We start from the raw sequence: 27,302 nt of genomic DNA on the forward strand, positions 1-27,302 counted from the left end.
TGGGTTCTCTGAAATGTTTAATTTGTTCTGGCAATGAAAACTACGTGGCATGACTTAAGTCCTCAGGCTAGGCAAGACACTGTGGCCTTGGAGAAAGCCTCAAGGAGGCTGGCAGGAGGCAGTAAGATGGTGTGAAAGGGATGAGCTGCACAGATGAACTATGGGAAGGCTTTAGGTGTTGGGGCACAAGTGATGAAAGGGGTGAGGATGGACTGCCCCAGCCTTGACCTGGTGCTTAACAAGAAAAAAAATGCCCTTCCCTTCAATTACCAGGGAGAGGTCTGGGGGCTGGAGAGGGGGGGCAGGTGGCTTATTGCTTACCCCTCCACGGACCTCTAGATCTGAGAGCAGAGGGAGAGAATGCAATAGGCTGGTAGGACAGCTACAGTGAGAAGAGGAAGTCACACAGTCCCCAGGTCAAGGAGTCAAACCCTGGGCTTGGCCTTTAGCCTTCCAGGGCCAGAACAGCATCTCTTTCTTCTGAAGAGGTTGCCTGAACTCCAGGATGGAATGTCAGATTTCTGGCCTCTGATCACCGGTTGCTGGGATTCCCTGGTGTCTCAGAAGTCCTGGAGCAGTAAAAAGGTTTCTCTCCAAGAATTTCTTTCCCAGTGAGTAAGCTGGCCAACTCTCTGGCAGAATGTCTTTTCTACCCAACCTGCACCCGGGAGGGTGGGAGTGTGGCCGGCCCTCAGAAAGGGCCTCTGAGGCTCACATGTTCCAGGACTGAGAACGTGCACCTTCTTCGGAGGCTCAGAACTCCCAGTCGTCCACCTCCAGCTCTTCCAGGTTTGTTACCAGGCCAAAGATCCCGCTGTGATCCTGAGGCTGACTGCCCTCAAAACTGGTGATGGGGGTGACAGGCCGAAGTAACTCAGGCAAGGCCTCTGAGGCGCGCCGCTTGATCTGAGGGAGGAGAGGCAGTTAGGGGTGGATCCTGTTGCTCTGGGTCCCAGGACACCATCAGGCTAAGAACTATGGCCCCATGACGTTGGACTGTTGAGCAAGACTCTCTCTGAGAGGAAGGCACCAGCGCCCTTAAGGGGCTTCAGAAAACTGGGCATTTCTCTTTGATTCAAAGGGAGGAGGAGAGAACACCTAAGGACCCCGAAGCTAAGGGGGTTGAGGGTCGTTAGAAGCACAGGCAAGAAGAAAATCCCAGGGAGCCTCAGGAGAGTGCTACCATACCTGCTTGAAGAAAGAGTGGTTCAGGAGGGTACTGGCACTTGGTCTGTGGAGAAAGGGGAAGAGAGCCCAGCATTACCCCTGTGCCCCAGGATTCCCAAATCCTGCTGCTCACACCTTATCCCCAGGCTCCCTCTGCTTCTTCCCTCAGCTCTAGAAGAAACAACAGCCCGAGCTACCCAGGTCGCTTCTTAGCAAACCGTTGTGTTGATCCCTCTGGCCGCAGGAGCTCGGGACTCCTCCAGGAACCCAGCCCTCCACAGAACAGATGAATCCTCTCAAACCCTGCCTTCGACCCCCCAGGCCCTCTCTGCCCCCCACAAAGCCCGGCTCCCAGCCCACAGGAAATACCTTACGTCTGGGCTACGCTGAAGGCACTGCTCCACAAAGTGATGGAAGTGGGGGGAAAAGGTGCGGTGATAGGGGTGGGAGGGCGAGTCGCCATTGGAGGTCCTGGGGGTGCTGGTGGCCAGGCTGTCACTCAGGCCAGAGTTGGCTGCTGAGCGTGAGGTGCTCATGGTCAGCTCCTCGGCAGGGATGGTGCTGGTGTCCAGCAGGCAGGGCACGGTGCCATTCAGCTTCTCCAGCAGCATCTGGGGAGGACAGAGCCAGGACGCGGGCTGGAGGGGGGGGCCCTGGAAGATCTATGGAGTTTCTTCACAAATACACTTTTCCCAGTATACAAGTGTGGTTTAGGGGAGCAGAGAAAAGAAAAGTGGAGTAAGTCTAGTTTTCTCAAAGGTATGCTGGCCACTGGCTCCGCAGCCATACCCCAGCTCAGCCAAAGGGAAGAGGAGGAGAGGGCCTGCAAGAATGCACCCTTCCGCCATGGCTGCAAGGAAGGTCCCCGTCTTCTCTCCCGTTTATAAGACTTCTTCACATCCTTTTAACTGTAGAGCACTCACCCTAGGGTGAAGGCGGCTGTCAGGTCATTGTCTTTGGAGCCCAGCCCCAGTCTCTTGTGCCCAGGTGGTTCGGGAGGGGTGTGTTACACAGCGCCTGTCAGGCACACCCTGGGTTGTCGCTGCACCGGAGCAGGGTGCCCAAGGGCCGACTAAGCTTGGGCAGCTGTGCCACAAAGTCCTCTGATGCCACACATGCAAAACAGCCCCAGCTTGGGGATTGCTGCCCTTGGGGTTGTCCTCCTGAACTTCCAGGCCAGAACCCAGAAGTCTCTCTAGAGCTGTGCTGTCTAATGTGGCAGCCACCAGCCACATGTAGCTATTTATACTTACATGAAATTTGGTTTAAAATTCAGTTTCTCAACCTCACTGGCCACACTGTAAATGCTCAACAGCCACAGGTGGCTAGTGGCCACTGTACTGGGCAGCATAGATAAGAGAACGCTGCCACTGCCTCAGAAGATGCTATTGGATAGTGCAGCTCCTGTACCTCTCATTCACCTTAAATAGCCGCCTACCTTTCCTGAGCACTTTCTGTGACTCTCTTACTTAGATTTTCTAGACTTCTTACTGAGGTTTCCATGCCCTCCTAATGAGTCTGCTAGATCTAATCTACCTGCTATTGTGATCTTTCTGAACTATGTATCTGATGCTATCACTCCTGGGCTTAAAAGCCTTCAGCAATTCTCCATGTGGTTTGGGACCGGAACCAAATGCCCTGGTGTGGCACACAAAGTCCTTCATGCTCTGCCCTGGCTTCTTGCTCCAGCAACATCACCCAGCAGCCCCCCCAGAAGCACCTGTACTTCAGCTATTTGTAACCATTGCTATTCCCCAGATCCTATCCCTGTTTGACTCTGGGTCTTTGCACATGCTGTTCTCTCTGCCTAAGTTTCCTTCTGGTTCCCATTCCTCACACAGCAAACAATTACTATTTGCCTTCAAGACTCAAATGTCACCTCCTCCCAGAAGCCTCCCTGGGTCCCCTGCTCTACAGAGCTCCCCTCTGGCCACTCTCTAGCTGCCCCTATTCCCACAGGGCAGTCTGTGGGTTCAAGGGAGAGGCTCACTCAGAGCCTCCACCCCTCCACCCCCTCCCAGTTCTAGATCATGCTCCAGATACTTAGGATTCAGGTAATTCTTGCCGAAATGACCCGAGTCTGCTTCCTAGACTTGATAAAGCCTGATAAGCCTCTTCCCTGGTCTGTCTCCCAAAGGTAGACTATGCCACTGGCTGTGTGTGCCAAGGAGTGGCCAAAGGACAGTCATTGTAAGGGGCATGAACAGATGTTGAACTTGTAGGCTGGAGGTTCCAAAGGTATTGGCCAGAATATGGTAGCACAGAACCCGAGAAGCCTGAGAACTCTAAATTAGAAACTGGCCTTCCAGGTATATTTATCAAGGCAGGACAGAACATATTTTGTAAATTTATGAAATTCATCTAAATAGACAACATGGTATGTGGGCCTCCATTTGCACACCTGCTCCAGGCCCTGCAACAGTCAGTGGCGGGCCTGCTCCTGGGCTCTCCTTCTCCAGGGTCCCCTCCCACAGCAGGGGAAGGCAGTGGTGGGTAGGTAAGAAGGAAAACAGGCTGAGGGCTCACCTGGGTGGCAGGCATATCCTTAAAGGGGACATGGCCATTGGCCAGCTCACAGGCTGTGATTCCCACACTGTAGATGTCAGACTTGGCATCGTAACCCTGCAGATTCTAAGTCAGGAGAAAAAAGCCATAGATCACTCCATTTGTAGCCACGGTTGTTCTCAGCAGAGACCAGCATGGGGCAACATCCGAGGGGAGGAAGACAGTATCTGTCTCAAATGCAGCCCACTTTCCTTGCCTGTACTACTGAAGAGTAGCTGATATTGTAAAGGAATGGATGATGCTGTGTAACAAGCAGGGAGAAGCGTGGGTCCCCATACTCCTGCTTAGTGGAAGGATGTGGAGAGCACTGAGTATTTTAGGAATGCTCACTCTTCCTATAAGGAAGGTCTTTGAAGGGAACTGAAATAGCATTAGGTCTAGTTTGGGACCCCACAGAGGGGAAACACCACCATGTGCAATGGGCTGAGAGGCCTCCCGGGTCCACCTACCAGCAGGGAACCCCTCCCTCTGGAACCCCTTACTCCACTCAGAAGCAGAGCACTCCCATCTGGGGAAATTCCTGAGGGCTCCCTAGGGAAACTGTGAATTGGTGAGGGATAGGGGCTTCTCAGGACTCAGTCCACAGACCTGCTGGAGGACCTCTGGGCTGAGCCAAGGCAGAACCTTGACACTGTACTTGGGAAAGTCATGGACCACACGCTGCCGCTGCCCATGGCTGATCATGCTGAGGTTGCTGCGTAAACCAGACAGGTAGACCTTTCCCTCCGAGGAAATCAGAATGTGGCTGGCTTGGCCGCTCCTGGGGTGGGGTGGGGTGGGGAGCAGAGAGAGGGTGTCACGGGGCCACAGGAGCCCTTCACGTCACAGACCTCTGATCTTCACATACTAGGTAAATATTATACACATAAACACATTTTAATATAATACATGCATAAAAAAAAGAGAAAATAGCATGACCCAATTTACATACCACCAGATTTTAAATCTTTATATTTTGCTAAAGTTCTTTTAGGCTCACAGACCACTGCTTTGAATCTGTGGGTATTCTTACAAAGCGGATCATGGTGTGATACCCATATATTTTCAATTTACCTAAAGGTACCGTGTTATGCATCTCATCCTTCCTTCACTCCTCAGTGCTGTTTGTAAGATCCATCCGTGTGGCCACCTGTATACAACCAACCTTTGCTTCTAACTGCCACCTGCACTCTGGGGTGGGATCGAACACTTCTACTGACCCCTTCTTCCAGGAAGGAACATTGATGCTGCCTCTAACCACCATGGATATGAATGATGGCATCTACATATGTCCCCTGAGAGGCCTGTGTGAGGGTTTCTTTGGGGCGTACCCCCAGAGCAGCATTGACGGCCCCAGTGCCGAGTGACCCTGACTGCTTGCATTGGGCCATCTTCCACTGTGCGGTCAGGAGACCCCACCTCACCACACTGGGCTTCAGCCAGCCTCCAAATGACACTGGTCTCAGGTGTGTAAGGTGACATCCTCCTGTTTAATTTGCTTTTCTGATTCTTATTAGATTTGAGTGTCTGGTCATACTGAGAGTCCTTTGGGTTTCCTCTTCTATAAACTTCAAACCCTTTGCTCATTTTTGTTGCTTTGCTTATCCTTTTCTTATTGATTCACATAATTTCCTTGTTACTAATCTCCTGTGTGTTCTAGACACAGCTAACATCTTGCACGCTGTCACCCATTTCTTAATTTTGTCCATGGTGTTCTTTTTCGGAGATATCTTTAATCTTGATATAATCAAATCCATCATATGTTGTTTTGTGCTTCTAAAATATCTAGACATTCTTCTGTGCCTCAGGTCACAAAAATATTTCCTTCTATCCAAGTCTGAAGTTTTATATCAGACATTTAGGCCTTAATCCATCTGAAAAGTGCTCCTTTGTACGTGGAATTAGATAAGGGTCCAGCTTCCCTACTGTGAGTGTCTTCTCCTAATACCATCTATTAAGCAGCCCCTCGCCCCAGCCTCTCAGCACAGGGCTGACTGTGGGGCACACATGCAAGTTTAGGTGCTCCAAGGAAGGAGGGGGGTGGGGCACAGAGGCCCATGCCAGATGTTCTTCTCACACAGCACCCAGGACCGAGCTGCTCAGTAAAGAGAAAGTTGGCACCGATAGGCTAAATGCTCTACCAAGTCAGAGGCAAGGACAAAATCCCAAGCTTTGATTTAAACTCTGACTTCACTAACTTCAGTCAACCTTCTCCTCCCTTCCCCTGTTTACTTGAGGGCTCCTGGGCACAGATCCCTGCTCTTGTCAAGGGCGATTATGCCTAAGAATGCACCTGTGTACGTATCCCATGTGGTGGATGTAGTCCAGGGCCTTGAGCACCCCCTGCAGGATGTAAGCAATCGCCAGTTCATTCATGCCGTCCATGAAGTGTGTGCAGATGAGATCCTTTGCAGAACCTGAAGAATTGTGGGGACACGGGGAAGGGTAACAAAGAAGGGAAACAGACATGAACCTGCTGACAACAGCGTTCTCAAAGCACCTCTCTGCCAGGACCCTTGTTCCACTCACCATACGCCATGAATGATGTGACAACCCACAGCTCATTGTCTGCAATAAAGGTGGCTCGATATGGCAGGATATTGGGATGGCTGAAGAGTTTAGAGACATGAAGCTCCCCCTGAAAACAATGGTAAGCAGAAGTCAGAATCAAGGGGTGCTGAAGAAGACGCTCAACATGAAGGTGGTGGCATGAATAACATGGGGACCCAGTCTTTCCTGGAGCTCTTCTCAGAGTCCTGGGAGCAGCCCAAGCAGGTGGCCACCCACATGAGAGAAGCCAGGCTCTGCTGTCTCCACAGGGAAGCCAGCACTGCTCTGCCAGCTTCTGCCTGCGTTTGGCTCCACTAGCCAATCTTGGAGCCTCAAGAAAAATTCCCCACCAACAGCGAAACTGCTAACAACACGGTAGAGGGTCACAGCTTGCCACGTCAGAAATGATGAGAACCAACAGTTGACTGAAGACTTATAAAGTAATAAGCTTAGTTCAACTTCAAGGGCCAAGGCACAGAACTCCTCTTTAAGATAAGAAAACAAAAAACACTGGGGCACCTGCGTGGCTCAGTTGGTTAAGCATCCGACTTCGGCTCAGGTCATGATATCACAGTTCGTGGGTTCGAGCCCCATATCGGGCTCTGTGCTGACAGCTCAGAGCCTGGAACCAATTCTGTGTCTCCCTCTCTCTCTGCCCCTCCCCCCACTCACACTCACCCTCTCTCTCTCTCTCTCTCTCAAAAAATAAACATCAAAAAAAATAAATAAAAAAGGAAAACAAAAAACATTTTCCTCTTAAAAGGAAAATGTTGTAATCGATAGGACAAGGAAACAAAGTTATCAGAGAGCAAACACGAACTACTAGACAGCCGAAGGTACTTCTCCAGCAACCTAGGAGCGAGAGAGCAGCTACAGAAAGTGTCAGACCTATGGGATTTTAGAATGAATTTGGACAAAAGAACTACAGAAACTCAGGGGTCCTGGCCTCTGGGACATGAGCTAAAGGCCAAACAGGCAATACTTTCTGCCTATCTACTGCTCCAAAGAATTTAAAAAAGAATCCTAAAGTCCAACATGCTCTAGAATGAACTCAGATATCTTTCTTCCCAAATAACTAAGCTGGGACTGACTTTCGGTCCCATCCTCAGACCCACAAAACTACTCTGAACACGAATGGGTGTTAGAGCACCATCAGAAGAGCATGAATTCAGGGAAACACTGTGATGAAGAAGAGGGATAGGTTGCAGTCAAACTGCTGAAAACACACTGACCCAGGCCCTGAATCTAAAGAGCTCCCGGTGCAAGCCTGAGTCAGGGAGGAACCCAGGCCCCTGCCAGCTGCTCTCAGATCTGTGGTGTCCCCTGTAACTAGAGGGCAGCTACCTTCTTCTCCAACAGAAAGGAACCTCAGGAAACAAGACAATGAGAGCCAGAAGGTGGCTGTCACGGCAAAGCAGGCTGCCCCGAATCTGGAACAAGACTGCCTGGGTTTGAATCCTGTCTCTACCACTCACTAGTATGTGTGACTGTGGGCAAGTTACTCGGCCTCTCTGAATAGTAAATAAATGAATAAATGAGCCACAAACGCATCTTTGGAGAGGAAGAAGGGAGTATAAATTGGCCTGAGCAGAATTACAGAATCCTTAGTGCCAAATGCCCACGATTCTTCGTTAAGAGCTTCTGTTAACTTCCTGGTTTGGTCCGCCTTCATTTTCTGCCAGCTATTTTCAGAAGACAGATGTAAGAGTTGCCTTGTAATTGCGATTGGAACTAAGAGCCCATCCTTGAAGTGTCCCAACACATTTTATTACCTGTAAGAACGTCACCATCTCATTGGAACAAGCTTCCAGGTTAATCCTTCGTACCGTCACGTACTCTCCTGTCGGTCTGTACCTTGCTAGATTCACTGTCATCAGGTCCTCAAATCCTTTGCCTAAAAGAAAAGGAGAATGTCATGAACAAGTTCAATGGCAACAAAGGTAGCCTTAAAGAGACTTGATTTAAAATGAGAACTCGGGGCGCCTGGGTGGCTCAGTCGGTTGAGCGAACGGCCTCAGCTCAAGTCATGATCTCACAGTTTGTGAGTTCGAGCCCCGCGTCAGGCTTTGTGCTGACGGCTCAGAGCCTGGAGCCTGCTTCAGATTCTGTGTCTCCCTCTCTCTCTGTCCCTCCCCCACTCATGCTCTGTCTCTCACTGTCTCAGAAATAAACACTAAAAAAAATAATAATAAAAAGAAAACTCAAAACTTTCACTAACAATTCCCCTTGTGGCTGACATTTCTTGATTTTTCTCCTATCAGTTCCTTCTCAGCCAACCACTTGAAGTGCCTATGGTCCAGGACATCAGAAGCCAAAAAGAAAAAATTGCAAAAGAGCTTCTCTCCTAGGGATGCCTGGGTGGCTCAGTCAGTTAAGTGTCTGACTTTGGCTCAGGTCATGATGTCACAGCCAGTGAGTTCGGGTCCCGCATCGGGCTCTATGCTGACAGCTCCGAGCCTGGAGCCTGCTTCAGACTCTATGTCTCCCTCTCTCTCTGCTCCTCCCCCACTCACGCTCTCTCTCTGTCTCTCAAAGATGAATAAATGTGAAAAAAAAAAATTTAAAAAAAAAAAAAGAGCTTCTCTCCTGGTAACATGATCTCTTTTCCCAGATTTGGAAGACAGAAGCAAAGGAGAGTCACAAAAGCCAGTTTTGTCACCCTGAGTCCTGCTAACTAGCTGACAGCCTCTGGCACACGCTGATCTGGGGATGCAGAGGAGGCCACAGGAGTGCCCAGGAGCCTGAAGGTAAAATAGCAGTGCTAGGACCTTACCTATGACAGAGAGTAGCTCATAGCGCCCTCCTTCCGGCAGGAAGCTACTCATGATCTCCTGTTTAGACAGGGATGCTATCGACTCTGAGCTCGCCTCATTGGTCTAAAGAAAAAGAAAAACAGGTTAATAAGAGAAAATTGGGTGTGAGATGGGAGTGGGGAGGGGGTGATTCAGACCCACAAGGAGACTGGCATCTAAACATACAAATTCTGACTCGGGGTCAAAGAAATAGGTCCAACACTATTCGATGAGAAATGTAGAACACCAGATGTTCAGTGTAGTCATTAGCACTAACACCAGAGCCAGTAAGTGTGAGCACCATCTACAAATGGGGGTAGGGGACAGGGCTGGTTCCTAGTCAACTGTTGATTTGTTTGTCCTTTCCAACAATTGGCTCATTTGCTAAAAATTATGAAATTCTTACTTGGGGAAAGGATGTCTAGAGAAAGGCATGTTTAGAAAAGAGAAGGGGGATGGAGAAGTGAAGGGTTCTCTTGAATTTCCTGCTGTATTGGGGTCCTATTTTAGGGCCCTGACTACAAGACTCCAAAGGTCACATGCTGAATTTTGCTATAGGGGAAATTTGGCCATAAGAAGTACCCTCTTAGCAAACCAAGAGCCCAGACCAATCATTCTCTGACATTTTCTTTCTTTCTTTAAAAAAAAAAAAAAATTTTTTTTAATGTTTATTATTTTTGAGAGAGACAGAGAGCAAGCAGGGAAGGGGCAGAGAGAGAGAGAGAGAGAGACATAGAATCGGAAGCAGGCTCCAGGCTCTGAGCTGTCAGCACAGAGCCAACGCGGGGCTCGAACTCACAGACCGTGAGATCATGACCTGAACTGTAGTTGGCCGCCCAACTTGACTGAGCCACCTAGACGCCCAATTCTCTGACATTTTCAAGTGAAGCAAGAGAACAGAACACATAGGGCTGCAGGCAAGGCACAGGGCTGTCACGTCTCAGCCATCATCCCAGGCAGAGGAAGTGACCTGCTGCCTGGTTCCTGCCGTAAATGAAGCTGGACCTCAACCAGTTAGGATGTGGGCATCACACCTCTGGGCTTTGAGGTCCTAAAGGAAAAGTGCCCAGCAAAATTGATGGCAGACCAACTCTCCCTTCAGCTCAAAAGGCTCAGACCTAAATTTCTTTGTATGATTTAGGGGCCATATTTTTCTTTCTTTTGGATCCTCTTTCCTACTGAGGTGGAGTACCTTAGGCCAGCTCAAATTTCATATGCTGTATTCCTAAACCTGACCTCTAGTTAGGAAAAGATCTTTGTGAACACAAGAAAGGCCCCTCACTCAGCACTAGCCAGAAGACAGGGAGTCAAGAATGTTCTGACATGGTGGTACCTCCTTGCTGGGGATCCCTGACGTTTCAAGGGCATCCGGTTTCAAGAGTTGATGGAACTCCCAAGGGGAAAGAAACCAAGTGGGGTTCTTCCTCTTGCACCACTTAAGTATGACAGTAAGAGGAATCTAGTCAACCAAAAGTGAGCCCTGTCAGCAAATTTCTAATTCAATCAATTTTTTATATTTCCAAGATTCATCCCATATTGTTGTATTTAGCCATGCTGTATGTACACCCATGTTGTGTAAGAGTCATCTTGTGAATATACCTGTTTATCCATTCCAGTGTTGATAGGCTTTTGGGGTTGTTTCTGGTTCTCCTCGTATGAACTGTGCTATTAGAAACCCATTTGAATGTGTCTCTTGATGTGTATATGCAAGAGATATTCTAAAGCTTATACCCAGAAACTGAATTGCTAGGTTACAGAGTATATGAACAATCGACTTTACAAAATAATGCAAAATTGTTTACCAAAATGGTTAAACCAATCTACACTCCCTCCAGTACTGTATGTTCTCATTGATCCATTTTCCCCCATCACTTAGTATAATCAGACTTAATTTTTTGCCAATCTCATTGTGAGTGTGATTTATATTTCCGTGATTGCTAATGAAATTGAGCATCTTTTCATGTATTTATTAGCCATGTGGGTTTTCTCTCAGGTGAAATTGGCTCTTTGTGTCTCTTGTCCATTTCTCTACTGGAATGTCTTAATGTAGGATTTCCCCAAAGCAGGCCGCCTGGAACACTGACCTTGGCTGTTAACATATAAATGGTTTACACATCCAATTAAATGAGAAAATGAAGCATTCTCTCTCATGGAGAATCACAAGGTGTGCTGGCATAAAATGGCTTCAAGAAGTTTTGTAGTAAGGAAACTTGTTTAATTTGTTTAACCTAGCATTTCCCAAATCTACTTGTCCAGAGAACCTTTTGTATCTCATATCTGTTAAATTTTGGGAAAGGTAATTTGGGAAAGGCTATTTTAAGTAAAACATATGGTATTATGCAAAGACTATAGGCTCTGGGGCCAGACAGAGGCAGAACTTGAACTCAGGTCTATCACTTGCTCTGTGACCGTGGGTAAATCACGCGAAATTCTTGGGATCTCTGTTGTCTCATTAATGGAATAATTCCCAGTTTATAGGGTTGCTATGACAAATGAGATAAAATATGTAAAGATCTTAGTGCTACCTGGTGTTTCATAGGTATTCAGTAAATGTGAATTCTATTCTTTTCCTCCCTCTTTTGCTGCCTACTGTTTGGTCACTCTCCTGTTCAACAAATAAGATGGAACAGAGAAAATGGAGAAACCAGAGTATGCGGGGTAGAGCTTGATCAATAGTTAAGGTTGGTTTGATTTTCACTTTTACAGTTATCTGTTTTCAAATGCTCTGAAAATACGTTCTAGGAACATTTATAGCCATTGTGGCTTCTTGACACTGTGGTGTTCAGAATAATCCCAAGTGCCTCTGCCAGCTGAGACACACACACACAACTATGGGACAAAACAGAGTAGTAATTTGAGCAAAAAGCCCAAACCAGGAGCTCTGAAATGGCAACCTACCATTTGTTTAGAATTTATAAGCTGCAAGCTAAGTTAGTCTTGAGTCCCACCTTAACTTCATACCTCTCACCACCTGTGCGTAATCTTGTTCTACAGATCCTGTTTTCTCAACTATCAATCTACCCCTCATAAAATCGGCGTCATCAGTTAACACAAAACCCAGGGTGTGGCTTTCAGACCCAAAGTCCCTACTCTGATCTGTGAGTATCCACATGATTCGGCCCCTGCCTACTTCTAATGACTTCATCCCTTACCACATCCCTGTGACTTGCTACACTTGACCCATACGAACAGGTGCACTTCAATCTTAGGAAGCTCACACCAGCAGTCCCTTGGTTTGGAACATTCCGGCCCTACTCCTTCCTGCCCCTGCTATTTTCTCATAGCTGCTTCTTCCCTACCATTGAGATTTCAACTTAAATGTCATCTATGCATTGAGGACTCTGAGCAGAAAGTAAAGTAGGCTCTTGGTCACTTTATTATGTCATCTTGTTTTACTTTCCTCACAGTAGTTATTATTGTGTTCATGTGTTGCCTGCCTCCTCAATTAGAATGCAAGCTCCATGAGGGTATAGATCCTGACTGTCTTGTCAATTTGGTATTCCCAATGCCTACAGTGATGCTGGCACATAAAAAGATGATTTAAACAAGTTTGAGCTGAGGTTTCCTGGCCATGACCTTGTCATTGCCATGAGTTAAAGAGGACAGTAGGCTACATGTACCAGCCAGTTCCACTGGAGACAGAGTTCAACATAATGACCTATACAGGAAAAACCAGCCCTCATGCAACGCACTCACTGGATCCCCTGCTGCTAGGGGCACTTTATAGATCAGAATCTGGTACCTGCATGTGAGAAAGTACTGCATTTTTTAGCAGGTAGAATCTAGAACCACTATATATTTGAAGGTCTTCCCCCTGATCTCCAGGCAAACTCCAAAATACTTCTCTAATTTGAAAAAGAGGCTATGAAGGACAGCTGGAGTTGTGAGATTAAAGTGCTTATTAAATGCATTTTAAAAAACTCCCATGGGAAAAACTACTGATAGATACTTTTTCATTACCTATGACCCTCTTCCTTGCTAGAAGTGCATATAAGACATGCTGTCTACTAGGCAATACACTAAAGACATACACTTGCTGAGCCAAGGTAGGAAATTATGCATTAAACTACTGATATGATTAGGTGGTAACTTGACCAAATATTTCTACTATCTCTGTTGACTACAGAATAATACTCAAAAGTGTTAGTTTTAGGAAATACAATTCCTTAGTTAATTGGGAATATGAATTCTTGGCAATCTGGAATTGCAAGAAATGAATTTGTCTCTTGGTTATTGTCCTTGTCTCACTGGGAACACTCCTAAAATGGGCAATTTCTACATTGTGGATGTTCTACAAGTCTGAACTCAGAAACTGATCTTTATTTAGGAAAACAAAAACAGTGTTTTGAAAGGAAGAGGTCTGGTGGGATATCGCCACAAGAGAGGCGGGTTAGCTCAGTAGACTGTTTCAGAGTTAGAAAAGGACAAAATTCAGATGAAAAGGATGAAATGTTTAGTCCAGTCTCTTTAAAAAACACAGCACAGCATAGCTTTATTAGTATGATATATAATCTCAAATTGTCTAGAGAAACTAATTCTAGCAAAGCTGCTTCTTAGTTTTTTCCCACCATGAAAAGCATTGTTGTTTATTTTGAAGCATTTGAAAAATACATAAGCTACTGATATCCAGAAAGCACCATAAAATAACATTGTTTAAAGAGTTTAAAACAAAATACAAGAGAGCACACAAAGACTATATTTGTGAAATGCTACATCCAACCCCCCACAGGTTTCACACAGGATAAGTCTTGGCATAACACCGGCAGCTGTGAAAATATAAAAATTATATAAAATGGGCATTCTCATCTGGAAAAATATTTAACTGATCATATAGGGAATGTTTTTAGTCTCCTGACTGGAAAATATTTGGATCTGATAGAGAGGTGCTCCTTACTAGAGCGTAGTCAAAGCTTCACTCAAAGAGAAATTCCTAGTCAACGTCACCACCCTTCTGCTGTTGGGGCTGCCTGCCAAAGGTGCAGATGTCTGTCATCTGAAAAGAAGAAGTTTATTTAGAAAAGCATTCCTATCCTCTCTCTTTAGAAGACACTGATTCACATTATCAAAAATAGCTTGGTACACTGTGCACATCTGTGCACATGTGATGTTATTTACTTTGGTAAAATAAACTACAAGAGTAGGAAACAGAACAAGTCTTCCAACCTTTGCCAATTAAAAAAAAAAGTACACTTTCTGTTTTGTACTTTTTAATGTGGGGTTTTGATTTTAAGGTAGGAGATTTGATATCCTGCCTATAATCTAGGGAAAGCTCTGTAGTATCTCTGTGAACTGAAATCTATCAGCAATAGACCACAGAGGAAAAATTTAGTATCACTAGCCACTAAAAGTAACCATATCTTAGATTGTTGAAATTTTCTTTTTTCTTTTCTTTTCTTTTCTTTTTCTTTTATTTTCCTTTCTTTCTCTCTTTCTCTCTTTCTTTCTTTCTTTCTTCTTTTTTTTGGAGGGGGCGCTGGGCAATTGGTAAGGTTGGGAAGGGGAGAAGACCTTAATCCCCAAGAGAGAGCAAAAAGTGCCTGAGACTTTTTCAGCTTCTAAAGTACAGGTCAAAATCTTTCCAGGGTGAAACCTGACTTTCCACAAGTAAAAGAATTATACTACAAATAAAACTCAATGAAATAAGCAAAAACACAAAATGATAAGCCAACAAAAAACACAGATTTCCACAAGAAGTCATTCCCATGCAACAGCCATAGAGCTCAAGCCTAGAAAGTCACTTACTTTTCTCCGAGTGTCACCCGGAGGCTGCTCTGGAGTAGAGAAATTGATTGTTGGCATTTTGTTTTTTAGCAGAAGACACATCCACATTCAGAACAGCAATTATTACACTTAGAACTACATTTATTAATAGAAACCACCTAAGAGTCATTATAGTAAAAAGTGTCCGCAGTGCTATATATAAACACATACATGTACGTACACACACACACACACACACACACACACACACAGAGTAAAAACACTACACATAGATGGGATTTTCAACATGAATCTATGGCTCTTGAAAACATGGCAAGGCTACTATTCTATGGGTATTCTTCTGAGTATAACTCAACTGCTATAATCCCAGTCTTACATTTACTTTCCATCAGCACAATGTTAGTTTCAATAGGCTGGTTTCAGAGTCTTATACTGTGAACAAAAAATTCATTATAAAGTTATAGAGATGGCCGGCTATTTCCCAGAGAGTGCAGAGGCTAGAAAACAGGCTTTAAAAAAAAAAAAAAAGGCAAAAAAGGTTTTAGCAGCAACATGTACATGTGAGACCATAACCCAATTAGATTCACCAGACACATATATTCTATTCTGAACACAAATAAAGCAAGGGCTTTCTGGGCCTCTGCTACCCTTGGTGAAAATAAAGCAAAGGGCAACGGAGATAACATTCTGCTCTTAAATCAGACAAATTCTGTATCTGTCCTTTTTATTTTCTCCATTCTATAAAAGTGAAAAAAATCATGAAAGTAGATTTTTAACTGGAAAGTACTGGAATGATCACACATCTCCAAATATCTTAAATTAGAAATCAGAGCATCCAACTGTATTATTGAAGGAGATTGGCTGCACAGTGAATTAGCCTCAATTTGTCAAAATAAGATTTTTTTTTTTTTTTTTGGCCTTGGACATCAGTTTTCTGGTACACAAATGGCAGGCGCAGTTGCTTAAGACAGTCTGTTAAAGGTAAAAAACCAAGTGAATAGATTAAAGGAAATCAAGCCCAGTCTCACAGAGTAGAAGGCAAATTCCAGGTTGTATAAAATTTGATAATATATACTTCATCAAGCTGTAAGCAATATACAGAACAACCTCTTCACTCTCCTCAGATCAGTCAGTGATGAGGCAATCGTCAAAAGACCGCCAGAGATCCCACACTCAAGACACTGAAACCAAAATCCCTTCATTCAGTTCACATATCCTGTAATATTTTTAACTAATTGTAAACTGGACTTCCAGCTCAATTTTCACCAGGGCCAATGTTTACTTTTAAACATGGTATTCCTTGGGGCGCCTGGGTGGCGCAGTCGGTTAAGCGTCCGACTTCAGCCAGGTCACGATCTCGCGGTCCGTGAGTTCGAGCCCCGCGTCGGGCTCTGGGCTGATGGCTCAGAGCCTGGGGCCTGTTTCAGATTCTGTGTCTCCCTCTCTCTCTGCCCTCCCCCGTCATGCTCTGTCTCTCTCTGTCCCAAAAATAAAAATAAAACGTTGAAAAAAAAAATTTTTTTTAAAATAAACATGGTATTCCTGTTAATGATGAGAAGAAAATGAGAACAGGACCAGAATGCTGTAGTTTTGTTCCATTAGCTTTTCCTTTACTGTGTGGCTAATTTTTATTCTTCAGAACTAAAACAAAAACAACTCATCATGTTTCTAAACTCTCATTTGTCTAAAACATAACATTTTGACAGAGTTCACAAATAATACTCCTCTGGAAGTTTTTGAATGCATTAGGGAAAATAAATTAACAGGTACCATTTAGTAACTAAAAAGTTTGAATTTTCAATGACCTGAGCCTACCCCAGGGTATTTTGTTTGGATCAGTCAACCAACACACTCAATCTGATAACCTGTTTCTTTAACTATAGGAGCTGAAGAGAGTGTCTTTGGTATTCAGACACAAAGAATGGGGCTCTAATATGATCATTTGTATAGAAAAGAATTTTCTTTGCCTTAAATTAACATAGCAGTTCTCAAAAAGGCTCAATTGGAAAACAGCCAAAGACAATGCCTGGCCCTGTTAAACCTCAAAGTTGCAAGGCTACTTCCGAAATCAACATGTGGATTTTACAACAGGAAGTTAATATTTTTGTCCTGACAGATTTTTTTCCTTAGTTCTCCTAAGTCTCATAATTTCTACCACGAAAAGATGAGTCAGCTAGATTGATCAGTAAAACCAGAACTTTTATATCATTGCTACCACTGTCCTGACTATAGTTTTATTTTTAAAATCTTCAAGGTTAGAAGCTTTTGAACACTTAGGTTTTTTCCTTTAAGAATATGTATTTTAACTGGACAAATACTTAGAAGAAATAAATATGCCTTTAAGTAAATACTGACTTTCTAACAATCAAGACAGATCAAGGTCAACTGCCAGATTAGTCCTCAAATCTTTGGGAAACCATAGATTCAAAATGGAGCCAAACAAATATAACAACTGTAATTTACACCTGCCCTTAGAATTGCTAATTTCTATAAATTGATTTAGTCAACAAGAGTAGTAATGTTTATCCTGAAGTGATGGCTAAATGCCAGACTGTACTTACCTCCAAATAGTTCCAAATCTCTTAAGCCCTCAACAATGAACTTTTCCGAGACCCACCGCTAAAGAGGAAAACCCCAAAGAGAATTAGTATTTCTTCCAAGCCACAAAAAATTAGCTATCAGCCATTAGACAAACAAATAAACTACAAAACCAGAATCATGCAGTATAGTTAAGATGCATTTCTATGGAAAAGTTTTAAAAAGAATCTTTAATTTAAATCAACTGAAAACAATAGGTTAATTCCTTCCTCTATCCTTCTGTGCCTAATTTGATAAATAATCCTTAAATCTCACAGACTGATGAGAACCATGTAGGACTGGCCCTAAACAAGAACAATGTTTTTGTTCTTCCTATATATACAGCTACCTTCTGGTTCCATCCTACTCATTCAATGGCTATTACAGATGCTTTGGATCATAAATGCCAATGTGAAAAATACTACTGAAATTCACAACACAGAAAACAGAGATGAAACTGTTTTTCACAATCCTCTATTAGTTTGTAAAAGAAAACAGTAAGCTGCATGTTCTTTCATCCACTAGGATTTCTAAAAACATCATCACCACACTTACATTTTCTATCAAGTTTACAAGGACCAAATTAGCAACACCAATCTGTGGTTCACTTTACTGTCCTATTTCCAATGAGTATTGGATTTCCTTACTGATCAATGGTCTGGTGTCACCTGAACCAGGCAAGGTTGAAATAGAAAAGAAGCTCACATGTAAAAGTAACAGTATCAAGATTGCATTTCACTTAAGGACTGGTGTTAAAGTTTGGCGTGGGGGCATTCTTTCCACCTGGCAGAGTTCAGACTAAGGAGAGATTCTATTTTTTCCTCTTAATTAACAGTGAAGTTTACTCTTTCCAGTATAAATTATTCTTATATATACAAACATAAGAAAAAAGAAGATTAACATTCAAAAAAACAAGCTGCATAATATGGTTCATGAATTGGAACTATAACATTATTCTCTGTCCTTCTCTATATCAATTTTTTTCTAAATTAAAAAAAAAAAAGGAACACCCAAAGTAAAAAATTTGGTATAAAAAATCATATGTACTGTATCACAAAATATAACGTATACTTTAATATTTAGAAAGTGATATATTCATGCGTCATAGCACTTATATCTTGTTACAAAATTTTAAAATAATAACTACTGCATTTAGAAATCAAATACTTGATAATAGATAATAAATAGAATACAATACTCTTTTTTATGACATCATGGAAGCTATTATAAAGAAGCTAACTCCAGTGTTTGTTGGGGTCATTTTAGCTGGTGAGGTTTTCAGGTTTAGTAACATTTTTCATGTTCAAAGACGCTCCAATTAAACCTATGATTATACTTAGAAAATGTGTTCCAATAATTACAATTTGATACTGATTTTTAAAACATAGAAACTCATTGAAAATACGTAGGAAATGGGCAGCTTATTAACGGTTACATATCTACAGTGAAAAGTGTCACTGATTCATTTAATTTTGTATGACTGATATTCATAAAATAAGCCACCTTGTTTCTTCTCTATTGGACAAGCTGGTGGGTATATCTAGTGTCTCTGGTCAGCCCTCTGCTTGCAAGCTCTCTCCTCGGGAGTGGAGGCCGCAATGTCTGCTTTACTTCCTACATCCCTCATGTTTGTAGGATTCTGAGCATCATATAAAAACACCACCTACACTGCTTTACAGAAAATAAAAATAGTAAAGCCAGAAGAATAGAAACACTCACCCTAATTCGCTCTGGTTTACTTACAAGAAAAGACATGAGTTCCTAATGTGTAGACCTACTTCAATTTCAAAAATTTAAACCTAAAAGGGAAATATAAACAGGTTGAATTAGTCAAATCTCCTTTTATAAAAATGCTTTTTGATTAACAAAAACTTACTATGAGTCTACCATTCAAAGCACTGTACCAGATCTACACATTTCTAGATTCTAATGATTTGTTTACAGAACATTTCAGTGACAGTAAAACTGGATGTACTGGCCAAGTACATTGTGAGATACTGCAATCTCTATAAGAAAAGACAGGTTTATTATTATATGGTTTCTTCTTTAATTTTCACATTTCTCTTGACCAAATTCCCCACTGATTCTTTCCCAGAGCAGTTACCTTCAGTTCTTTTGGCTGTTTCAAGTTTATCCTTTTTACTATCATTCTTAAATAATGTTTACATGGCCATGACTTATCCATTTGAGACAGTTACCTACTAACTTCACTACTGTGGTAGATGAAGACTAAGCTCTCTTATATCACCTTCCTGCACCCTAGTTTCCTGCCTTCATTCTCCCAACATAATTCGAGCATAATTTTTTTATTAAATCAACAGTCTGCATTTACATTGCTATGACTGTGGAAACATGGTTTAGAGCTGAGGCAAACAGTTAGAGATGACCATGTCTTTCTTCTTATACACCATTTGTTTTCCTAAAATTAACAACGGATTCATTTCTTTTCACTTGCTTGGTTTCCCATATAGCTATAGTTAACTTTTTCTGAGTACTTCAATATCTCTGCTATTCGTCTTATCAATATATTTTCTCATACATTCAAACTCATCCATTCCAATTTTTCCCTGGAGGTTGCCTTTCCAAGGCCCTCCATCCCCCTGTTGCTGAACTCACAACCCCAAAATCGAGACACATGCTCTACTGACTGAGTCAGCCAGGCAACCCTGCAACAACCTTTTTAGTGTGGAAATCTGGATCTTCCAATTCTGAGAAATATTCTTGTATTATTTCTTTGATAATTTTGTCTCCTTCACTTTCTCTGTTTTCATGTTACAGAATTCCTAATAGTTGAAGACTTACTTCTAGAATTACCTAGAATTAATTTATGCTTGTTTCACTCCTATTTTACAACTCTCTTTTCCAAGAGATTCCTTCCATTTTATTTTCTAACCCTTCTATTACTTTTTAAATCTTGGTTACACATTTCCAAGACCTTTTGCCATTTCTCAAATGTATCTTTTTTCATGTCATCCTGATCTTCTTTTATGTTTGCTTATAGTTAAAATTATATCTAGAATGGCTAAAAGCTTAATGCATCATGACCACATAGGGTTTATCTCAGAAATGAAAGACAGTTTTAACATTAAAAAATGAATCAATGTATACAAACTGTCTTTGTCTGAAGTTGTTTGCAAATAAAAAACAACCAATTTTAAGGAATTTTAAAAAGTGAATCAATGAAGCGCACTTGCTGGCTCAGTTGGTAGAGCATGCGACTCTTGATCTCGGGGTCGCAAGTTCAAGCTCCACAGTGGGTGTAGAGTTTACTTAAAAAAAAAAAAATCAATGTAATTTTACTTGAATAAACAAGAAAAAAATACAATCATCTCAATAGATGGAGAAAAAGCATCTGAAAAAACTCAACATCATTCATGATTTAAAAGAAACTCTCATGCAACTAGGAATAGTCAAATAGGAACAAGATAGAAATAGAATTTACCAAGTCAACTTGGTAAAAGATATGCATAAAAAATGTATCACTAACATCATACTTAATATGAATTCTTTTAATACTTAAAAAGAATTAATGAGTTCCCTCTAAGAACAGAAGCGAAACAAGAATTTTCTTGTTATCTCATCATCATTTCTGTTCATCATTGTACTGGTGGTCTTGGCCAATGCAAAAAGGGAAAAAGGAACAAAAGGCATACAAATTGGAAAAGAAGGTTTAAAACCCTTTATTCATAGACAACGTGATTGTATACATAGAAAATTATAAATATTTTACAAAAAAGACATTAGACCTAAAAAATGAATTTAGAAAGAAGGTCAATTACAAAACACAATTGTACTTCTATATACTAACAATGAATTAGTAGAAAATGAATTTAAAAAAATGAAAGCTTACAGTATCAACAAAAACATAAAATAATTAGGAGCGTTTTCTTAAATTATAAATAAGATATGTATGTTTAAAATTATAAAACATTGCTAAGAGGTATTAAAGATAAGCTAAACAAGAGATATTCCATGTTCATAGATTGGAAGACTCAATATTGTGAAGATGTCAATTCCCTCCAAGTTGATCTATAGATTCAGTGTAATCTCAATCAAAGTCCCAGCAGACTTTTTAAAAGAAATTGATAAGCTGATTCTAAAATTTATGCAGAAATACAAGGGACCTAAAATAGCCAAAATAATTTCAAAAAAGAACAAAATTAGAAGACTTATGATACCTGATCAGACTTACTTTAATGCTATAGTAATCAAGACAGTGTACTTTGGTTTAAGGATAGACAAATGGATCAATGAAGCAGAGTAGAGAATCCAGAAATAGATCTCTTTCCAGAGAGAGGACAAAGTAATTCCATGGGGAAAAATAATCGAATACAAATGTCTATCTATTTAGAAAAAATGAACTTTGACCCTTACCTTACACCATACACAAAAATTAACTTGACGTGGATCACAGAACTAAAGAAAAAGTTAAAACTACTAAATAAAACATAGGAGGAAATCTTCATGATGTTAGGATAAGTAAAAATTAAAAAAAAAAAAGGAATATCAAGAGCATGAAAGGAAAAAGAAAAATATAAATTTATGAAAATTAATAAATTCTGTCTTTGAAAGATACTACTAAGAAAATGAACAAGTTGGGAGAAAACAGTGTGTGTGTGTGTGTGTGTGTGTGTGTGTGTGTGTGTACATAACATTTTATATACAGAATATTTAAAGAACTTCTACAATTCAATAAAACTCAATTTAAAAAATGGGCAAAAGATTTGTACAGAAGATATAGGAATGGCCACTAAGCACATGAAATGGTACTCAACATCACTTGTCATCAAGGAAATGTATATAAAGCTACAATGAGATACTACTACACACCTACCAAAATGGCTGAAAATAAAAACTGACAATACCAAGTGCTTGACAAGGATAGTTACCAAAAGGAACTTTCATACATTAATGGGGATATATGGGGATAGGGATACAAAGTAGTATAGCCACTTTGGAAAATAATTTAGTAGCTTCCTATGACCAAATAATTCTGCTCCTAGGTAGTCTATTCAAAAGAAATGAAAACATATGTTCGTATAGATTTGTATATGAATGTTCATAGCAGCATTATTCACAATTGGCCCCAAACTGGAAACAATACGTCTATCAACTGGTAAATGAAAAAACAAAATGTAGTATATATACCAGCAGAATACTACTCAGCAACAAAAAGAACTTTTTGGGTGATGAAAATGTTCCGTATTTTGATTACATGGTAGTTACCTAAGTGTATCTGTCAAAACTCAACAAAACCATTAACTTAATGTAGGTGTATTTTATTGAGGGTAAATTACATCTCAACAAAAATGATTTTTAAAAAAATTTTTTTTCATGTTTATTTTTGAGAGAGAGACAGACAGAGTGCAAGCAGGGGAGGGGCAGAGAGAGAGGGAGACACAGAATCCGAAGCAGGCTCCAGGCTCCGAGCTGTCAGCACAGAGCCCAACGCGGGGCTTGAACCCACGAACTACGAGATCATGCCCTGAGCCGAAGTCAGCCACTTAACCAACTGAGCCACCCAGGCACCCCACAACAAAAATGATTTTAAAAATCAAATGACGAGAGACACCTGGGAGGTTCAGTTGGTTAAGTGTCTGACTTCGGCTCAGGTCATGATCTCATGGTTCGTGGGTTCAAGCCCCGCGTGGGGCTCTGTGCTGACAGTTCGGAGCCTGGAGCGTGCTTCGGATTCTGTGTCTCCCTCTCTTCTGCCCCTACCCTGCTCACATTCTGTCTCTGTCTCTCAAAAATAATAAACATTAAAAAAAATTTTTTTAATTAAAAAAAAGTCAAATGACTAAAATAATCAGAAATGCTTTTGAATAGTCTAGAAAAAAAAAACACTGCCAAATTCCTCCTTTTTTTTTTCCTAGGAATCCTTAGAACTGCTTCAGAGAAATCAAATAAATAGTTTTCAATCCAGGGGAGAGAGGAGGCCTTTCAAAATAATCTATAGGGTTTTTTTTTGTTTTTTTTTTTATCAAATTGCATTTATCTTCACCCCATCATAATTTTCTTACAGAAGATCATCATCATGTTAAGAATCATTTATCCTGGCATTAAATAGTAAACATATTGACTGAATTTGAAGAAAAAAAAGATTATTAGAATACACATTATTTAATAACATTAAACACAAAGCATCATGCAAAAGAAATTTAAGAGGAAACAAAGTCCACATCCATATGTAGTCTACAACAGAAAGAAAATAGAATATTAATGTAGATAAAAAGATGATTTTTATCTGAAGGAACTGCCTATGATCTGGAAAAATACTAGCAATAGAAAATAAAGTCAATCCCAAAACACTGTATAAACTAATATAACAAACCTAAAAACTGGTCCTAGACCACCACACCAACAGCTTCATTTATTATCTGAACCATTGGCTCCCAAACCAGGATGTGTTTCAAATTAACTTGTTAGTTATAAAAACCTTTGGATGCTCAAACTCCCCCCTTCAAAAATTTTAATCCAGCAAGTCTGGGGAATGCACAAGTAGAAACGGGCAATTCATTATGGTGTTCAGCAAAGGGAAAAGACAAGGGACCTGAATAGTTTTATGGAAGGGATGGGGGGTGGGGCTTGAATGTCAAATACAACTTAAAGAAAACAGCAATTCCAAGCATGAAATAGTATTACTACTGATTTTTAGTACATTCTTTGTTTTGTCCACACATGTATCTCCCAGTTTCTAGAATAGTGCCTATCACATGGTAGGCACTCAGTAATGATAAATGACCAACCAAATATACTGATAAATGTGTTGGCACTTTGCATACTCTCCACTTAATGTGAGGCCAGTAATAGGAGCACAAGTCCACATATATGAGAACAATGAAGAGGCCTTATGTGAATGCTAAGAGTATCGACTTTCTTCACCAGGCAGTAGGAAGTAACTAGGTTTTGAACAGAAAGGTGACAAACACAGAACAGCGGTCTAAGTGTCTCTCAAACTTTATTACGCATTCAAATCATTTGAGGATACTGCTAAAATTGCAGATTTTGATTTAGAGATCTGGAGTGGGGCCTGGTAGTTCTAAAAAACTTCCAGATGATGGTAATGCTGCTGATCTGTGCACCATCGTACTGACTAATGTTTGAGAAGCCTTGTTGGAAGGAACATTCTAAGGAATATTAATCTGCAAAGGGATGGGAGAAGGGGAGGTGAAAAACCCAGAGAAAGGAATGCCAGTTAGAACACAATGCCAGTGGACCATATTTGGGGTGATAAGAGCCTGTAGGAGAAGGAATGGTAAGAAATAGATGGACAGGGGAGAAGGAAAAATAAAGAAATTATATTTAATTAGCAAGGACACCATAAGTCATCTAGCCCATCCTCCACCCTTCAGAGGAACAGCTTTTACAAACTCCTGAATGTAAGGTTACTTTTAACCTCTGCTTGAAAACTTCCCCCACTAGAGACTCTACCTTATCAGGGAACCCATTCTACTTGTGGACAACTCAGATGACTCCTGATTTTTTTGTGCCCAAGGAACTGGGAAAGAGTAGCGTGTCAGCGACAAAACAGGAAACTCAGAGGTGGAAGTGGTTTAAGTGGAATGATGAGTTCGAGTTTTTAAATCATAATGAGGTTGAGAAAGTAGTTACGCATCCCAAATGGGAAGGTGTAGCAGTCAGTTAGAAGAGACACATTAGAGATGGCTATGTGGACTTGGGAGTTAGCAGCTAAAGCTCTACAAGTGACAAACTCACCAAAGGAGAAAATGGGGAGAGCAAAGCAGGCTGGGAAGCAAGCCTTGGGATAGGTCCATACTTAGGACATGGCACTTGAAGGCAGGTAGGAAATGGAGCCCAAAGGAAAAACTTTAAAGGTTCTGCTTCCCTTACTGGACCACTTTTGCTCCTCCAACCTGGTTAACTTTGACTTGTCACTGCTTACTACTCATCTCAGGTGTCCTGTGCTACAGAAGCTCTCCCTGACCACCGCTCCCCCCGCCCCCACTTATGTTAGGTGTTCAGTCTCAGTATTCAATCCTTACACCTACCACAATGTTAACTGCCAAGAGTCTTGTTCACTATTGCTTTACTCTGCCCAACACATAATATGGGCACTCCCTTATCTGTTAAATTATTAATAGTTAAAATAAAAAAAAAAGTAAGCATTTATGGTGAACTTACTATGTGCAAGGATCTGTGCCAAACGTTTCACAGAGATCAGCTCACAATAAGTGCTATCATCCTCGTTTTACAGATCAGGAACTTAAAGCTCAAAGAGGTTAAGTGCCCCAAATTCCCCACAGGCAAGTGGTAGAGGACTTGTTAGATCTTTTCCAAAGCCCGTGCTCTAGAAGCCAGAGTGATAACACAGAAACATAGGGAGAAGTGTCAAGACTTGTGCGAAGTGTGTGCGAAGATACAAAGATGACTGAGAAGACATCGCCTGATTTGACAATGCTGCTGACCAGATGCCAAACAGTATAGAAATAATTCATTTGCCTTGATTTATTTTTCTTTTTTCCCTATTTTTGTCACTGCTTTCCTAAACTTCTTCAATGTCTGGGGTTACAACTATAAACACTGCATCTGAGTCACAAAATTCTAAGAAACCTGATCAAAGGCTGGGGGAACAGACTTAACCAGTTCAGCACTGTAACTAATGGCTGAATAGGATCCTGGCCTAAGGCAGGTAACCGGGTGAGACTTGCTTTCAATTCTCAGGGACAAGAAAGTCTTGGGTGTCTTTAGACAGTATCAATCAGTCAGTGAAGAACTGTCTTAATCCCTCAAATACATATTGGAATACGGTTCTACTTCAACAGGTAGTATACAATAAGAAAGGGACCAATACTAATGGCTTTTCCTCTTTGAGGGAATCAAATTAGAATATGCTAGGATATCTTAACAGAGAGCTGGGCTGATAAATTAGTTCCCCATTTCCTGGAAACTTGAACAATTTTATTTAACCACTCCCCTTCCCTCGAGCTCACTTCCCTACCCCCACCGCCCATCTCCACCCCAAATCTACTGTGGGCGCTGAAACATTCTTGGAAAACAGGACAATTAGCAGCTCTTTGTTTTTGCTGATTCAGGGAGTCACCTAAATCGTTCTCCTAAGGGGGTTTGCCTGTCCAGCCTGGGATAGATGGAAATTGGGGTTATGGGATCGGGGAGGGGGGGACGGGGGGGGGGAGCGGAAGAGGTCAACACAGGATCGGCCGCCTCTTTGAGCAGGACAAACTGACACCTGGGCCCCAGGTTCCCCACCTGGAAGTGTGGGGGGTAAGATGGGTACGGAAAGCAGGCGCTCGCCTCTCCCGGCAACTCCGCTCCGGTGTCTCCCGGGCAGGCCCAAGCCTATTCTGCTCTCAGGCTGCAGTCCCTCATTGCGGGAATCGAGGAACTGGGTGAAAAAGGGGCCCGTGGAGGGTGAGGGGGGGCCGGGATGGCCGATCTGACGAAGGCCCGCCCCTGAGGAGATGGAATCGGAGTCAGGGCGAGAAAGAACTGGTCCTGGAGCGCACCAGGCGGCCCCGCCAGCCCGGTACCTGGTCCTGGAGTTAGCAAGCAGTCCCGACCCCGTCTCAGCTCCGCCTCCTGAGTTTAGGGCCGCGCAGCCAGGCCGGTTGCTGGGGCGGGGGGGGGGGGGGGGAGAAGGTACGCAACGTGCCATGCGCAGTAGCGGGACCCGGGGAGGGCTGGTGGCGGAGAGCTCCACCCCGCCCCGGCTCAGCCCGCGCGCGGAAGCTCCGCCCTCCCCGGCCCAGGCGTGTGAGGAAGCTCCGCCCCACCCCCGCAGCTGCGAGCCAGTGGGGCAGCTCCCCAGCGGTTGGTTCGTCGCCTCGGGGGCGTCCAGCCCCAGCGGAGGGCCTTCCTTTGCGGCCGCTTAGAATGCGCTTTTCGCTTCAGAGTTAGCTCGGTCCTTGACGGAATCAGACGCAGTCTGTCTCTAACAGAAGGGATCTTTTTCCCCATGTGTGTGGAAGC

General features: G+C 42.4%; 1 protein-coding gene and 1 long non-coding RNA gene across 19 annotated transcripts in view; one reads left to right on the top strand and one right to left on the bottom strand.

Annotated features, from left to right (window-relative positions):
- STRADA (STE20 related adaptor alpha) lies at positions 1-26,968 on the bottom strand. Of its 15 annotated transcripts, none has more exons than XM_030295866.1 (14): positions 26,864-26,963; positions 25,497-25,662; positions 19,071-19,150; positions 17,336-17,393; positions 14,796-14,824; positions 9,035-9,137; positions 8,034-8,155; positions 6,241-6,349; positions 6,005-6,128; positions 4,321-4,492; positions 3,694-3,798; positions 1,537-1,778; positions 1,189-1,231; positions 1-906 (listed from the first exon to the last, which is right to left on the bottom strand). In XM_030295866.1, exons 3-14 carry the CDS (start codon positions 19,104-19,106, stop codon positions 754-756), a joined length of 1,296 nt encoding a protein of 431 aa, XP_030151726.1. In that variant the 5' UTR covers positions 19,107-19,150; positions 25,497-25,662; positions 26,864-26,963; the 3' UTR covers positions 1-753. The 15 variants fall into 15 exon arrangements, with proteins under 15 accessions (XP_030151726.1, XP_030151725.1, XP_030151729.1 ...); XM_030295865.1 differs by lacking the exon at positions 25,497-25,662 and adding an exon at positions 26,583-26,786; XM_030295869.1 differs by having other exon boundaries at positions 19,095-19,150; positions 26,864-26,962.
- LOC115501042 overlaps positions 900-27,302 on the top strand; it is a 27,244-nt gene continuing 841 nt past the window's right edge. The window contains exons 1-5 of one of the 4 annotated variants that reach the window (XR_003964711.1): positions 900-1,596; positions 4,944-5,177; positions 8,873-9,008; positions 11,675-11,734; positions 12,048-13,114. This is a non-coding gene — a long non-coding RNA (uncharacterized LOC115501042). Of the gene's footprint in view, positions 1,597-4,943; positions 5,178-8,872; positions 9,009-11,674; positions 13,115-27,302 lie in introns of those variants that run through there. The other 3 variants (XR_003964712.1, XR_003964710.1, XR_003964713.1) reach the window with 3 other exon arrangements.

This window comes from Lynx canadensis, chromosome E1 (assembly GCF_007474595.2).
Source record: "Lynx canadensis isolate LIC74 chromosome E1, mLynCan4.pri.v2, whole genome shotgun sequence".
NCBI lineage: Eukaryota > Metazoa > Chordata > Mammalia > Carnivora > Felidae > Lynx > Lynx canadensis.